This window comes from Malania oleifera, chromosome 12 (assembly GCF_029873635.1).
Source record: "Malania oleifera isolate guangnan ecotype guangnan chromosome 12, ASM2987363v1, whole genome shotgun sequence".
In the NCBI taxonomy this organism is placed as follows: domain Eukaryota; kingdom Viridiplantae; phylum Streptophyta; class Magnoliopsida; order Santalales; family Ximeniaceae; genus Malania; species Malania oleifera.
The window spans coordinates 84763150-84778475 of NC_080428.1; the positions used below are offsets into that span (position 1 = coordinate 84763150).

Sequence of the window (15326 nt, forward strand, 5' to 3'; positions counted from 1 at the left end):
ATTAGGGACCCAGGTACTGCCATACTAATTTCAGATAATGGACAGGCCCAAATGTTGCTATTACATCTCAGAAGACGAGTATTGGGGAGGAAGATATTTCCTCTAGTAAAGGAATTTTTATTCAGCCTCTAGTTACTAGAAATATGAATCGAACTAACCAAGAGTTGAGGGTGCTCATGATGCTAGAAGATTATATTCGGTTCAAGAATTTGGTGATAAAAGTTTATCTAGTTCCAAAGACGTATTAGAAGGTGGTGCAAAAGAAAGTAAAAAAGAGGCAGGTTTTAGGGGGGGGGGGGGAATCTAATTATTGTCTTCCATATACTGATCAATTTTAGGGTAACAAGGTTTATGCTCACTGAAATGCAGCTTGTTGGGGTGTTGAGATCAAGATATTGAAAGATAAGAGAGAAAATTCTGATGAGTCAACAACAAAGTTACCAAAGAGAGACTCTAAAGCAGAATTAAGCATTCTGGAAGTCTATCATGCTAAGAAGAATGTAAGAGGTTCTAATGAGGCTACAGATGGTAAGGAGGTAAGGAAATGGGGGATTTTTCAGATTCAAAAAGTGATGATAATAGCAATTATGATTGTAGTGGGGGTTATTGTTTGATGAGATCAAGAACAATATGTGTATGTTTCGGACTCTTGCGATGAAATAGGGGATTTATCTTATAACCATCAACTCTATCCACTGATGTTGGATGGTTTAGAAGGAGTTTCTATTTTTGATAATGATGAGTTGGTGAATAAGTTTCAGTGTGGGGATGAGATTTTGCCTACACTAGTGGAAGAGACTCCAAAGGAGTTAGAAGCTCAAAATCTTCTAGATAAAATGGATTTAATGTTGAGTGATATTGGAGAAAATGAATTGTGTTTGGATGGTGGCAAAAGTCCTAAGGTGAAGGGTCAAAGGGAATAAGCAAATTTGAAGAGTTCAGTAAATTATGTTGGAAAGGGTTTGGAAAGGGGGTTCCTTGGTTAATTTTGTTTAGTTCTGTTTTAGAATCTCCTGTTTTTTGTTTTCTTTTTTTTTTTATATGGTGGAATCCTTGCCCTCGCACATTGTACCTTCTCTTCTTTCTATCTAATGTACTTTCTTTTGTTATAAAAAAATTAAAAAATAATTACAAGTTATTTTACATTTGCGTTCTTGCAAGAGGTCATGCTGGGATTGGCCATAGAGACACATGGCAGCCCAATCTTAAGATGTTCTAAAAATTTTTGGCCTAGTGCCTAGTGGGCTCAAATTAGGGTTCACTCTAGGGATTCCCAGCCCCTTATACTTTCCTAAGCTACCTAAGTACCTGCCATGTGTCATTGTCCCCCACTTTAGCTATGTGTAATAGCCTCCCAATAATTCATTTCTTTTCATCAATTTAGAAGTGACATGGCATCCTCTTATTGAAGGATGACATCTCACACCCTTTTGCCTCTCCTTTTTAAATAGCCCCAATCATTCTTCAAGAGGTATCCTTTTTACTCTCTCTCTCTCTAATCCCTTCACTTTGGATTCCTATTAGTTCATGGAATTCCTTCAGCCATCATAAGGCCTTCACCTGCCACAATCCATGCTTGAGCTTCTTGGGAATTGCCTAGTTCTCCTCTCTATGCTTTCTCAAGAGTATGCATTACTTGTGCATAACAAAGCTCTCCAACCACAATTCATTCTTGAGCATCTTGGGAATTGCCTGGTTATCCTCTCCGAGCCCTCTCCTGAGCATTTATTACTAGCGTGCAACAAAGCTCTCCACCCCTTTGAAGAACCCCCTCCACACATGTCAAATTGAGAGTCGTTTAAGGTCACTTTTCATCTTTGTTTCACTGTGCAGAAACCTTGGCAGGATGCAGTGTGCATTAATGGTGATTTGCTGATGTGGAGTTACACTCTGTTTTGGGTATCTGCAGTTGCTGTGTGAAACTCTGTTTCTGAAATCTGCTGTTGCTGTGTTGCTGTTTGCTGGTTGGTTGCAGCATGAACTGCAATCTTGTATCAGTTTCTGGTGTTTTTCATTGGCGTTCGAAGACTTTAGCTCCTCCTCTTGCATGCACCCAATTCTAGTTACTGCCAGCCATCATACATGACAAAGAAATTCCTCATAGGATATTGTAACTTATGTTCCATAGTCAGAGCAGCCCTCTTGAAGTTCTGATTTCTGCTCTGTGCTTGTGTGTGCTGCCTGATTTTGCATCAGTGCTGTGTTGTTCATTCCCAATCTGGTGTGCACTTATTGTAGCATATTGGGGGTGGTTTTGATGGCTTCTAAAGAAAGATCATAGCCATCAAATTGGTTGGATCCTCCAACTACCTCTTATGGTCTCAGGCAGTACATGTGTGTATTAACGCAAAAGGAAAGTCCAAATATTTGTTGCATTCTCCTCTCTCCAAACCCCAAGGACTGTGAAGATTGGATGAAAAAGAACGACTTATTGGTTATGTGGTTGTGGAATAGCATGGAATCACCAATTGCTGCAAACATGATGTTTCATAGAACAGCGAAGGCCATATGGGATGATCTCCATGAAAGCTTCTCAAGAGTCCTAACATAAAAATCAAACTCATGTTTTTTACCCATATAAGAAGTTTTTCAAATATGACCAACAAGGAAAACCTATTAGTGAGTATCATAGCACTCTAAAGGGTATGTGGGAGAAACACAACATGTATCGACCAATTAGTTCCAACATTGATATGATTAAGAGGCAAAGGGCAGAGTTCTTGGCGGCCAAGTTTTTAAATAAATTGCGTCCACAGCTTCAAACCATCTGCGACCAGATTCTTGCCGGTGAATCCATTCCATCTATGAATGAAGCATATGCTAGAACCCGAAGGATCACCAAAGATGACTCTCCATTTTCTTCTCAGGCTTCTTCGTGCAATAGTTCAGCTATGGTTAGCAGTACGTTTACCCATGGACAAGAAAGTGCTAGAGGACGAGGACGAGGACAAGGTTAGGATGGTGGTCATGGTAAAAGTAGTGTATCAAGACAAGGAGTTCGTCAAGGAAATTCTTGCATTTGAAACACATTGTGATGAGTACAATCATACTATTGATTGATGTTGGGTTCTCCATAGGAAACCAACTTGGGCCTATAAGTCTCTTGCTGAGGTGATTCTATGGTTGATACTTCTAGCGCACTCCATTAAGGAGTTGAGTACATCATCTACCATGTCCTCAGAGGAGTATAACAATCTTCTCCCCATGGTTCAACAACTTCATACCCAATATTCTACAACTAGTGCTACTGTGGCCCATTCAGGTTCAATTGGGTTTCTTGCCTCTTCATCCTCCTCACCATGGGTTATTGACTCCAGTGCCTCCTCCCATAGGACAGGTAATCCTAATTTATTTCAGTCCATAAACCCACTACTTTACACTCAAAGGTCACTCTTGCTGATGGTTCGGATACACCGGTCTTTGGTTCCTATTTATTCTATGTTATACATGCCTAAATTAAATTTCCCTTTAACTTGTTATCAGTTAGTCAATTAACTAAATCACATAATTGTTCTGTGACCTCCTTTCCTTCTCATTGTGTTATTCAGGATACCCAAACAAAGAAGAGGATTGGTGAAGGGATTGAGAAGGATGGTCTGCACTATTTCGATGGTGGTGGTGGTGGTAGATCTAGTTCTTGTCATACAGCTTCTTCAATTTTGGCGTTTCTCTGGATCAATGGCATGCTCGTTTAGGTCATCCATCACTACAAAAGTTGCAAGAAGCTTTTCATATATTCAAGTCTATTTCTTGGTTTGAGTGTTCTGCGTATCTATTAGGAAAACATACTAGGATATCTTTTCCATCTAGGGTTGAGCCTCATAATAAATAATTGTTTTCTCTAAAGCATTCAGATATTTGGGGTCCATGTAGAGTCAATAGTTTGACTGGTCATGAATATTTTCTGTCTTTTCAGGATGATTTTTCACGTATTACCTGGATATCTACTAAAAGACAGGACTGGATTTTTTAATGTATTTACTCAGTTCTATAAGGAAATAGAAACCCAATTTGGCATTAGTATTCAAATTTTTTGATCTAATAATGCACTTGAATTAGTTTAAAATGAGCTTCAAACCTTTTGTTTGGCCAAAGGAATTATTCATCAAATGCTATATGTACATAACCCTCAACAAAATGAAGTAGCTGAATTGAAAAATACATTTACTTGACATAGGATGGTCTCTACTCTCTCATATCCTAGGTCTTAAATTTCGATTTCGACTCAAATTTCGAAGCTCCAAAAGCACGAAAATTTTGACAGAAATTTCGATTTTGATGTCAATTTTGATTTTAATTTGAAAAAATAATGGAAATTAGTAGTAAAGCATGGAATTCTTTGTGAAACTTTAAAATTGGTTAACAATCATAATAATATAAGTTTTAGGACTAATATATTACAAATTAAATACATCTATGTTTTGTATGAGGTTCGAAAAGTTGTAAAATAGTATGTGTATCAAACATATTTGTAAGATAATGTACATTAAACATATTTAGTTAATAGTTAATACAAATGAAATTCATAAATCATTTAAATATTATTTATTATACAAATAATGGTAATTTAGACATGAATGGCTAAATAAAATGTTACTGTAAGTTTTTTTTTTTCATATAATTTCAAAAGTACTTGTAAAAATCATTTGTTTCGATAAAATAAATTAATATGGAAATTTCACTTCACTCCTAAATTTCTCATTTGAATTCTAACAAAATTTCATCGTATAGTTAAAATTTCAACAAGTTTAACCAAAAATTTCGAGATTTCGATAAATTTTGGATGATTCATTGAGATTTCGACAGAAATTATGAAAGACAGAAATCAACTACCATTTCAATTTCGAGGGTGATGGAACTCATAAATTTCTACAATTTCATGGAAATTTAAGACCATTTTCATATGCATGTTCCTAAAATCACTTGGACCGATGCTTTTCTTACAACTTGTTCTCTAAATAGGATGCCTTCCAGTGTGAAAAATTCCCCTCCCTATTGTGTATCCAAAAAACATCCATGTTCTTTATAGTGTCCTATGTCTCTGGGTGCACATGTTTTGTTCATGTTCCACATATAAGTCAAAAAAAATTCTCTCCTTAGGTTGTTAAATGTGTCTTTATTGGCCACTCGAGAACTCAGAAACAATACAAATGTTATGATCCTAGTACTCACAAGAAATATGTTAGTGCAGATGTTACCCTTTTTTAAGGGACAACTTATTCCTCTAGTGTTGGGTCCTCATTGGATGAATACATTTTGAGTCCATCAATGGTTTCTGGCTCCCCTTCATGCTTTGATCCTCAAATCCCTACCCTTATTCCTCTAGAGAAACATATTGATCCTCCTCTGGATCCATTAAGTTTTTGACCCAAAGAAACAATTGAGGGTTTATGAATGACAAAAAATAGGCACAGACATCGCTACCACTATGCGCCTTTTCTACCCTCCATTGTTTTGACATCTAGTTCACGAGATCCACCCCAATGTGATTTGGATTTTCTAATTGCACATCGGAAAAGTACTCAAACATGTACTCAATAGTCATTAGTTGCTTATCCTATTGCTCATTTTGTTTTAGTTCAACACCTTCCTAGTCCCATGCACTCTTTTTCCTGGTCAATGACCTCTATCTATGTCCCTTCTTCACATGCTAAAGCACTTGCTAACCCTGGGTGGAAGCATGCAATGGATGTAGAAATGAATGCCTTGACCACTCGGGGACATGGGATTTGGTGGATCTTCCTCTTGGTAAGGAATCAATTAGGTGTCATTAGGTGCACAGTGCACACTATCAAATATCTTCCTGACAGCTTTATTGAACAGCTTAAGGCTCGATTGGTCGCCAATTGATACACTCAAGAACATGGCATTGATTATTTTGAAACCTTCTCTTTGGTTGCTAGATTCAATTCTGTTTGTGTATTGATCTCTTCAGCAATTAATTTTGATTGGCCTTTATACCAATTGGATGTGAAGAATGCGTTCTTGTGTGGATATTTGCAATAAGAGGAATACATGGAGCAACCTCCTGGGTATGTTGCTCAGGGGGAGGATTGTGAGATATGTAGGTTGCGTAAGGCCATTTGTGGTCTTAAGCAGTCTCCTTGAGCCTGGTTTGGCAAATTTAGTGAGGTGGTGGTCTCTGCATTTAGTTTCATTCAGTTTTACTCTGATCATTCGTTCTTTGTTCGCCACAACGCGACACCTATGGGTCTTCTAGTAGTTTATGTTGATGGCATCATCATCACTAGCAATGACCAAAGTAGGATTGTAGATGTCAAGTAGTGGCTTCAAGAAAAATTTCAAATCAAGGACTTGAGTACTTTGTGTTTCTTGATATTGAGATTGTACGATGTAATGAAGGGTTGGATCTATCTCAATGAAATTATATCTTGGTGTTGCTAAGCAAGACTAGTATGTTGGGAGCTAAACCGATTGATACTCCTGTGGATCCCTTTATGAAGTTGTCTAGGGTTTTTGTGATAATCACACCCAATAAACCATGGTAAATTTAAATTAATTTCATAAAATTTGCATGGTTATTACTTTACTTTTGTATTGAATCAGTTGATACTTGACACTAACTCTATTCTGCATTAACTAAGTTATGTTAATTGGTATTGGGAATTTTATTTAGGTTATTAGTTTTTTTTGGGGGGGCGGGGAGGGGGGCTTAGATTAAAGGAATTTAAGAGGGACGTGCTAAAACAAAAATCACATAAGAGTTGGGGCAAAGGAAAAAAAAGGCTGGGGCATGCCAAACCAGGTGTGCACCTGGCAGAAATACAAACCAGAAGCTGGCAGTACGGCACTCCAGCAGCAGACACCTACAGGACACCTGGCAGCTTTGTAGGAGCTGCTGTGCTAATGTATTTTAATCATTAGGAATACCAGGAAAAAAAATAAAATAAAAACACACCTTGCCAATTGCTGGAAGCCCTAGTTCTAGAGAGATAGAGAGGAAGGAAGAGAGAAAAACCTTGCAGAAAATCAACCAACACCACGAATTTCCTGGCAGAACCAGGAGAAAATACCCAGAGGAACCTTAAAACAAACTGGAAAAGCTGATAATCAAAGTAGATGCTCTTAATTTTTCATTTATTCATGTAAGGATTTTGGGCATTCAAAGGAAATAGGGGGAGAATCTTGCATGGAATTAAGTCCTAAAAAGAAAGCTTTAAGCTTGTTATTTCGAATTGTTTGATGTGGCTACATATACGTTCTCTTTGATTATCATAACTGCATATTTTGTTCAGTTGGGAAATTTTCATGTGATAGGTATTCATCTTGTAGGGATGACGGTTTTACTCGCTATAGCATAGCTTGTGTATGCATATGTTGAATTGCTATTGTGTGAAATAGATAACACCGTGTGTTGTTGTGGTTGTGATATTGTAAAATTTGAGCAAGGATCGTGTCTCCCTTGGGTGAAAGGCCCTAAACCTCTGGAGGATATTTCTGCGTGAAGTGTTTGTTGGCCAAGTTGGAAATTGGCACTTGTTGAGACAAGAATTACGTTTGTTTGAGACGATAATACTATGTCGAAATAAGATTGAAATTCTTACTGCTTGAATGATTTGTGATGGTAAAACCAGATGAAGAGACTGCATAGAACAAAAAGCGAGTTAATGCACAATATGTTTATGCATGCATATAAGATATCACATTTTAGAGCATTGATGTGTTCAAATGAAATAGGCAAATTAAGAATGTCTACTGAGCTTGTGGTTGCTCACCCTACTTCTTAACAATTTGAGGTTTGAACTGAAAGAAAGCTCCATTTGTTAGATTTTCCAAGAGGTTGCCACTTTTGACATGTACTACAGGTTGGCAAGAAGATGTTAAGCTTGTGTTTTGTTGGAGTTATGTTTTAGTCTAGGAGGTCTGAAAACTGTTGTATGTAAAGTACAGCCCAATGCACACAGCATGTCAATGAGAATGAAACCTTTTTGGTTACTTACGAAATACATGAATGTACCTTGTGTTTTATCAAATACTCACTCCTAATTTGCCTCTTACTTGCAGTCAAATGATGGCTTTGCAAAACATATTCTTCGCTAGGCCTAGTGTCTCTATCAGATTCTGGATGGAGTCATGGGCAGTCACGTGCCAAAGATAGGGGTGTGACAATGTTGGACTAGACTTCGAAGATAAACGTCAATATAAGCAGTTGGTTGCCCAGTTGATCTACTTGACTGTCGCTGGACCTGACATATCTTTTGTTGTGGGGGTAGTGAGTCAGTTTATGGAAAATCTCTAACAACCATATTGTGATGTTGTTTGTAGGATTTTAAAGTATCTTGAAGGTTCTCTTGGTAGAGATTATGATATATAAATGCAATAAAAATGAGTTCAATCCGGAAATCAGGGTGTAATGGTTGGGAGAGAAGACCTGTGCTGTCAGTGTGGAGGTGCACAGTGCACTGCAACTGAAGGAACACAGGGCTTTGAAGACAAATACCATTAAAAATTGATCGGAGTTGATCGACCATAATGCGAAGGTAGCTTGGCTCCAGATGGAGCTGCAAATCTCACAGAGGCGGCTGGGTTGCATTTGGGGAGGAGATCACAAAGAGAATTGGGCCGGGACGTATGCTCCTAAGTTTGGATCTAGCCCAAGTGATTGAAAAGGAGGAGCTTCTTTTTTATCTAAATTGGGGCACTTATCTGAATAGGCCCAATGCTTGAGAAAGTATGATTCAAGCTTGTCTGTGGTTCCAAAGGGATGTTCTCCTCATTTGGGTTTCTCGCAGAAGTCACGGTTGTAATCGGGCCCATTTTTTGGAAAATGGTGACCCACTTCCTTGCTGGATCCTGATGATGGCTGGCCCAAAGTTTTGCTCCCAGATGTCAGACCATTTGTATAGGGAAGGTGGACTTTCAACCCCCTGTTAATGGAATGCATACCCATTCTCCAGTTCTCCAAGTTGTGCAAACTCACCAAGCTTCAGAGCAATTTCAGAATGTTAGCAGCTTAATTTCGAAACAAGATTGTGGTGTTAAAAATGTTTCTAGTTTTGAAGAGGGACTAAAAGGCGGTACAGAAAAGGGAAAAAAGAGAATAAGCTAGTTCGGGGAGGAGGGGGATCTGATGTCTCATGTTTTAATTCTGATAGATTTAAGGGTAATAAAGTTTATGCTTGCTGGAAGGCAGCTCGTATGGCTGCTGAGATGAGAAAGGTATTTGACCTTTGCAGATAAGGGAGAAAATTTTGGTCAGTCAGTGCCAAAGTTATTAAGGAGAGATTCAAAAGGAGAGTTAAGTATTGTGGACGACGTTCATGCTAAGAAGAAAGTCAAATTAGTAATGGACCTAGTAAAGGAAATGAGGCAAAGAAAAGGTGGAACCTTTCCGATTCGGAAAGTGATTATATCAGTGAGTTTGACTGTCGCAAGGGGGTTGTTTTACTGGATGAGATTCAAGAACAATATGGCTACATTTCTGATTCTTGTGATGAGCTAGGGGATTTACCTTATGTTCATCCACCCGCATTGGAACTTGGAAGAGTTGGAGGGAGTTTTTATTTTTTATAATAATGGGTTGGTTAATAATTTACAGCGCAAGGATGGAATTCTGCCTACACCCATGGAGGAGATTCCTGAGGAGTTAGCAATTTAAGATCTTTTGGGTAAAATGAATTTAAAGATGAATGATATTGACGTAGATGAAGTGCATTTGGATGATAGAAAAAGTCAAAAGATGAAGGGTCAAAGAGAATTAGAAAAGGTGAAGAGCTTAGTAAATTATGATGGAAAGGCTTTGGAATTTTATTTTGTTTATTGTTTCTTTCTTTTTTCTTTTTTCTTTTGGTGTACTTTTTGTTTTTAATTGGTGTACTTCTTGTCCCTGTACATTGTACCTTCTTTTCTCTCTATCTAATATATCTTCTTTTTTATCAAGGAAAAAATGGGTGATTTCCTGTTGTATCTTGTTATTCCTAGTTTCCTAAAAAGCGAAGGGAGACTGGAGCAGGTGATTTTCCATGGAAAATAAAGGTCCAACAATATTCAACTTTTTCCACTAGGAGGCAGTATGACGCAGAATTCTTACTATAGATAATTTAATAAAAAGAAGCCAGTTTATATTTAATAGATCTATGATGTATACAGAGCAAGGAGAATCTGCTAATCATCTTCTCCTACACTGGGATTGGAAAAAGGCTACACGCAGCAGAAAATGTTGGGAAAGGGCTGGCTGGCTTGGAGAGATTTTAAGTGCAGGAAACGAGATCCCTGAGATTTCATTCATCAAGCAGTGTTCCAATCAGTTTGGAGATGGAGAAGCTAAAGCATTCAAATGAGTGGAAACCACTTCATAAAAACTGAAAAGAGGATCTCTGTCTTACAGAGAGGTTCTGGCTGTGAGAGTGTTTATTCCTTTGAAGGTTGTGGGGAGTGTTTTGTGGGGTATAATAGTCTATAAGTACCTTCTTTTGTACAGGGATGACTCCCCCTTGGAGTCTGTTTAATTATATAATTACTTTCATTTATCGAAGATTTTTAAAATTTCTGGTGATGAATCAGGACAAATGCAGCAAGGAGCAATGATTTTTTTCAAATTTTCCCCACAAAATTCAGTATAAAAAACAATTTCAAATTGTCAGCGAGTTCAAGACTTGAATTTACAAGAGAACTGACCTCAAAATTGTAGCTGAATGCGAATTTGCTCAACAATAGCATCAACCAGAAAAACGTATACCTACACCAAACAGAAAGAAATAAAATAAAAAGCACCCTGGGAAAAGATCTTCAAACAAATACAAAGGATCAAATAATTCTTCACAGACAGGGCATAGATTATACTTGAAAAGAGAAATCTGTCTTTCTTGCATTCCACGTCCAACATATAATCTGGGCTACATGATAAAAACAAAATTTTCAAGGAAAATTCAGGATACACATAGCCAATCAGTGATATAGAGAACTTCAAACAAATCACAACATAAGTAACACATAACCATGAGTAGAAGGGACAAACATTACCAAATCCAAAATACTGCAGAGATCATTAGCAAAAGATCCATTATATATTACTGCAAAGTCATTTACTTATAATAACTTACGTATGACAAGATGATGTAAATCACAAGAAGCTAAATTAAAAAGAAAAAAAATGCAAAGACCAGAAAGACATCTAGGATTCGCTCGGCACTCTAATGTGGAGTTTTCTTGGTCTGTTCTCAGACCAGCCTAGGCACAATTGGTCCAAATTGTGTTCTCTTCAAGGGAGAAAATTTTTAATTTATTATATTTAAATTTTCTTTGATTTTTAATCAAGGGAAATTCGTATTTTCTGGTTAGAAATTATAATTTTGTCCACATATCATACTATCTGTTAACTGATTTGGTTAAAGAATATGTTCTAAGAGCTTGGATTTAGGCATTCACAGCCTAGGGAGTTTGTTGATGGTTATTTTAGTCATTAGCATTAGTGCACTAGTATGTTAGTAAGAGAGAGTTAGTAACGGTATTGTGGTCATTGGTATGTACTTGATGTATGTTATAATAGAGGAACAGACCTATCATTGTGATTAGGTCTTCCATTTTTACCCAATTATTCGACATTGTATCAGAGTTGGTTACTAGGAGGTCCTGGGTTCCAATCTCAACACCCACATTATTATGTAGTGTTTAAAAAATTATTATATTTCCTATAATGAGTGTTATCTATCATGTGTTTATCTCTCCACGTGGTGTCAGGCTGCACAAATAAGGGAGTATTAAAGCTTGATATATATTGTTCGCCCACAACCTAAAACCTTAAGTTTTTAGGCTGTATTTAATGAAAGACCACTCAAAGTTGTTTAATGTTTTTTATGCCTTCTGTGCTCAAATAAGGACTCAGTTTGATATGCCAGCCCAAACACTTCATAGTAATAATGCTAAGGAGTCCTCACTACTCAACTCACTAACTATATGACTAACAGCAAAATGGACCCTATTGTATCAAATGCCATCTTCGATTTTTGGTGTTAAAATCACATATTTGATTTTCTTACCAAAGGCTCCTATTCTCCCTTCCTCCTCGTATATTCGGTTGTGTGTCCTTTATTCATGAGTTAAATCTAGGAAGACACAAGTTGGATCCTCGTGCTATCAAATGTATTTTTAGGGTTATTCCTACACTCAAAAAGGATATCAATATTATAGCCCTGCTTATCATCAATTCTCTATGATGTCACCTTTTTGGAGTCTACACTACTATTCAAACTCCTTCAATTTTGTTGACCTTGATGAGTCCCCCCCACTACCTAGCCTTCCCGATCTTAATAGTACTCTATCTTCCATTGCTCTTCCAAAGTCTATTTCTGAAGTCATTTCCCATTCTGGGTTGATACCTTGGATCTATTATGCAAGCTGAAGGAGAAATTGAAGATGATGTAATGCATAGAGTTAAAGCAGCTTAGGTAAAATTGAGAAGTGTTTCAAGTGTGCTTTGTGATCGTCGAATACCCTTAAAATTGAAAGGGAAGTTTTATAGGGCAGCAATAATACTAGCTATGTTATATGGATCGGAATGTTAGGCGACGAAGAAACATAATATCCAAAAAGTAAAAGTTGCCAAGATGAGAATGCTTAGATGGATTAGTATAATATTGAAAGATGAATTAAAGAATGAACATATTCGCAGTAAGTTAGGTGTAGATCCTATAGATGATAAGATAAGAGAGGGGCGACTCAGATGGTATGGACACTTGCAACGTAGGCCACATAGTGCACCAGTGAGGAAAAGTGAGTTAGTTGCTGTGGAGGGTAGTAGAAGGGGTAGGGATAGACCTAAAATAACTTGGGAGGAGATAATGAGTAAGGATTTAATATCCCTGAGTCCGTCAAAAGAAATGGTCCATGATCGCATAAATTGACAGAAAAGGAATCATATAGCCGATCCCACCTAGTTGGACTTAAAGCTTGGTTTAGTTGTTGTTGTTGTTGTTGTTGTTGTTGAGAGATGCATAGGCTGCAGGATAATAATACTTGAGAGTTGGTACATGTAGAGAATGGGAATGAATCAATTGTACATTCAATTGTGTATTCTTTACATACTCAGGTCCCTATTTAACATGTACATGGAGAATAAAATATGGAGAAACAGAAAAGGACACAACTTGCAGTTGAGATGTATTTTTAGCTTCGGTGGGGGGTCTCAATTTATAGCCTCTAGCTTGTGGCAAGATCTCATGGTAGGTGGCCGTCATTCACCAACCGTGGCCATTGTTCACATTGCTGGATTTCTACACTCGCCCTCAAGTTGGGTCATAAATGTTGACCATATCCAACTTGTATGTGAAATCATCAAAACTTCGTCGAGGGAGCCCTTTGGTGAAGATGTCGGCTGTTTATTCATTGGTAGGAACATAAGTCATGCAAATGGTTCCTTCTTCAACCTTTTCCTTGATAAAGTGTCTGTCCACTTCTACATGTTTGGTCCTATCATGCTGGATTGGATTGAGAGAGATGTGTCCACTTCTACATGTTTGGTCCTATCATGCTGGATTGGATTGAGAGAGATGCTAATGGCTACTTTGTTATCACAGTAGAGTTTGATAAGGAACTTTACCGCGACATGCAACTACTCCAAGAGTTTTCATAACCACAGTCCTTCACATATCCCTTGCGCCACTGCTCTAACTCTTCTTCAGCACTACTTCTGGCCACAACGTTCCGTTTTTGCTTCTCCAAGTCACCAAGTTTCCCCATACAAAAGGTGCAGTACATGGAAGTGGACCTTCTATCTTCTACTAATCCTACCCAATTAGCATCTGTGAAGACTTCTATTTCTTTTCCTTCACATTTTTTGAAGAATAGTCCTTTGCCCGGAGATCCCTTGAGATATCTAAGAATCCTGTACATTTTTTGAAGAATAGGTGACTTTCCCTTGGTGAATGCATGTGTTGACTCACCACACTTACTGCAAATACAATGTCAGGTCTAGTGCGTGATAAGTAAATTAGTTTGCCAACTAATCTCTGATACCTTTCTCGTTCAACAGGTTTTCCGATGTCTTCTCTTCTTTTTCCAGCTTCAATGGGGGTATCGCTTGGTTTGCACCCAAGCATACCAGTTTCAGTTAGGAGGTCTAGGACATACTTCCTCTGAGAAACACTGATTCCCTTCTTTGATCTAGCAACTTCCATCCCCAAAAAATACAGCATTTGTCCCAAATCTTTTACGTCAAACTCAGTGGCCAAGACTTCTTCAACCTGTCCATCTCGGCTATGTTGTCTCCAATTAGGATGATGTCATCAACATATACAATCATAATTGTATTCTTCCCATCTTCAAATTGCCGGAAGAACATAGTATGGTCTGATTGTCCTTGCTGATATCCTTGGCTCCTAATCACCTTTGTAAATCTATCGAACCAAGCTCTTGGAGACTGTTTGAGTCCATATAGAGACTTTTTGAGTTTGCAAACTCTTTTTTCTTCACCCATTTACAAAAACAGGGTGGTATTGTCATGAAGACTTCTTCTTCTAATTCGCCATTCAAAAAAGCATTCTTGATGTCAAGTTGCTGGAGTGGCCAATCCAGGTTGGTTGCCAAGGCTAGGAGAACTCGGACGGTATTCAGTTTTGCCACAGGTGCAAAAGTCTTTGTGTAGTCAATGCCATAGGTTTTAGTAAACTCTTTTGCAACAAGGTGGGCTTTGTACTGTTCCACTGTCCCATCATCTTTGTATTTCACAGTAAACGCCCATTTGCAACCCACTGGTTTCTTCCCTCTCGATAGATTCATCACATCCCACACTACATTTTTTTCCAAGGCTCGGATTTCTTCCATAACTGCCTCTCTCCATTCAAGGATCTCAAGGGCTTCCCACATATTCTTTGGAATTTTTATCCTGTCAAGATTAGAGGTAAAAGCACGACACCCTCTAGACAAAGTATTGTAAGACATGAATTTGGAAATGGGATGGAGAGTACATGACCGAGTTTGTTTTATGAGAGCAATGGGTAAATTGTGATCAACTTGTGCAGGTTTATCAAAGGAGGACCCAAGATTACTTGAAGACATTACCTAATCAGGAGTGGATGAAGACTCATGGTTGCTTGGATCTATCACTGGTTCCGACTCTTTTGGTACCTCAGGTATGAGATTCTCCGTGTCCTTTAATTTTGGCTTTCCTAAGTAGACAAGTATCTCCTTGTTATATTGTTTTCCAGCATGTCCCCCTGAATTGAAGTTTTCTTTTGTATTTGGCAGATTAGATGCACTTTTCAAGACAGGCTCAATGTTTGGGATAGGTTCAGTGTTTGGGACATGCTCAGGTTCAGTAATAAAGGTATTGAAGCCCAAAACTTGAGCTTCTTTACTACTCAAAGTCT

The 15326-nt window shown here is 37.9% G+C and overlaps 1 protein-coding gene across 2 annotated transcripts in view; it reads right to left on the bottom strand.

The window, feature by feature from the left end:
- LOC131144790 (putative callose synthase 8) overlaps window positions 1-15326 on the bottom strand; it is a 173866-nt gene that overhangs the window by 101729 nt on the left and 56811 nt on the right. For both annotated transcript variants that reach the window (XM_058093652.1, XM_058093651.1), the window contains 2 exons: window positions 10804-10856; window positions 10639-10699 (listed from right to left, as the gene is read on the bottom strand). In XM_058093652.1, the coding sequence (XP_057949635.1) occupies window positions 10639-10699; window positions 10804-10856 (114 nt within the window). The remainder of the gene's footprint in view (window positions 1-10638; window positions 10700-10803; window positions 10857-15326) is intronic.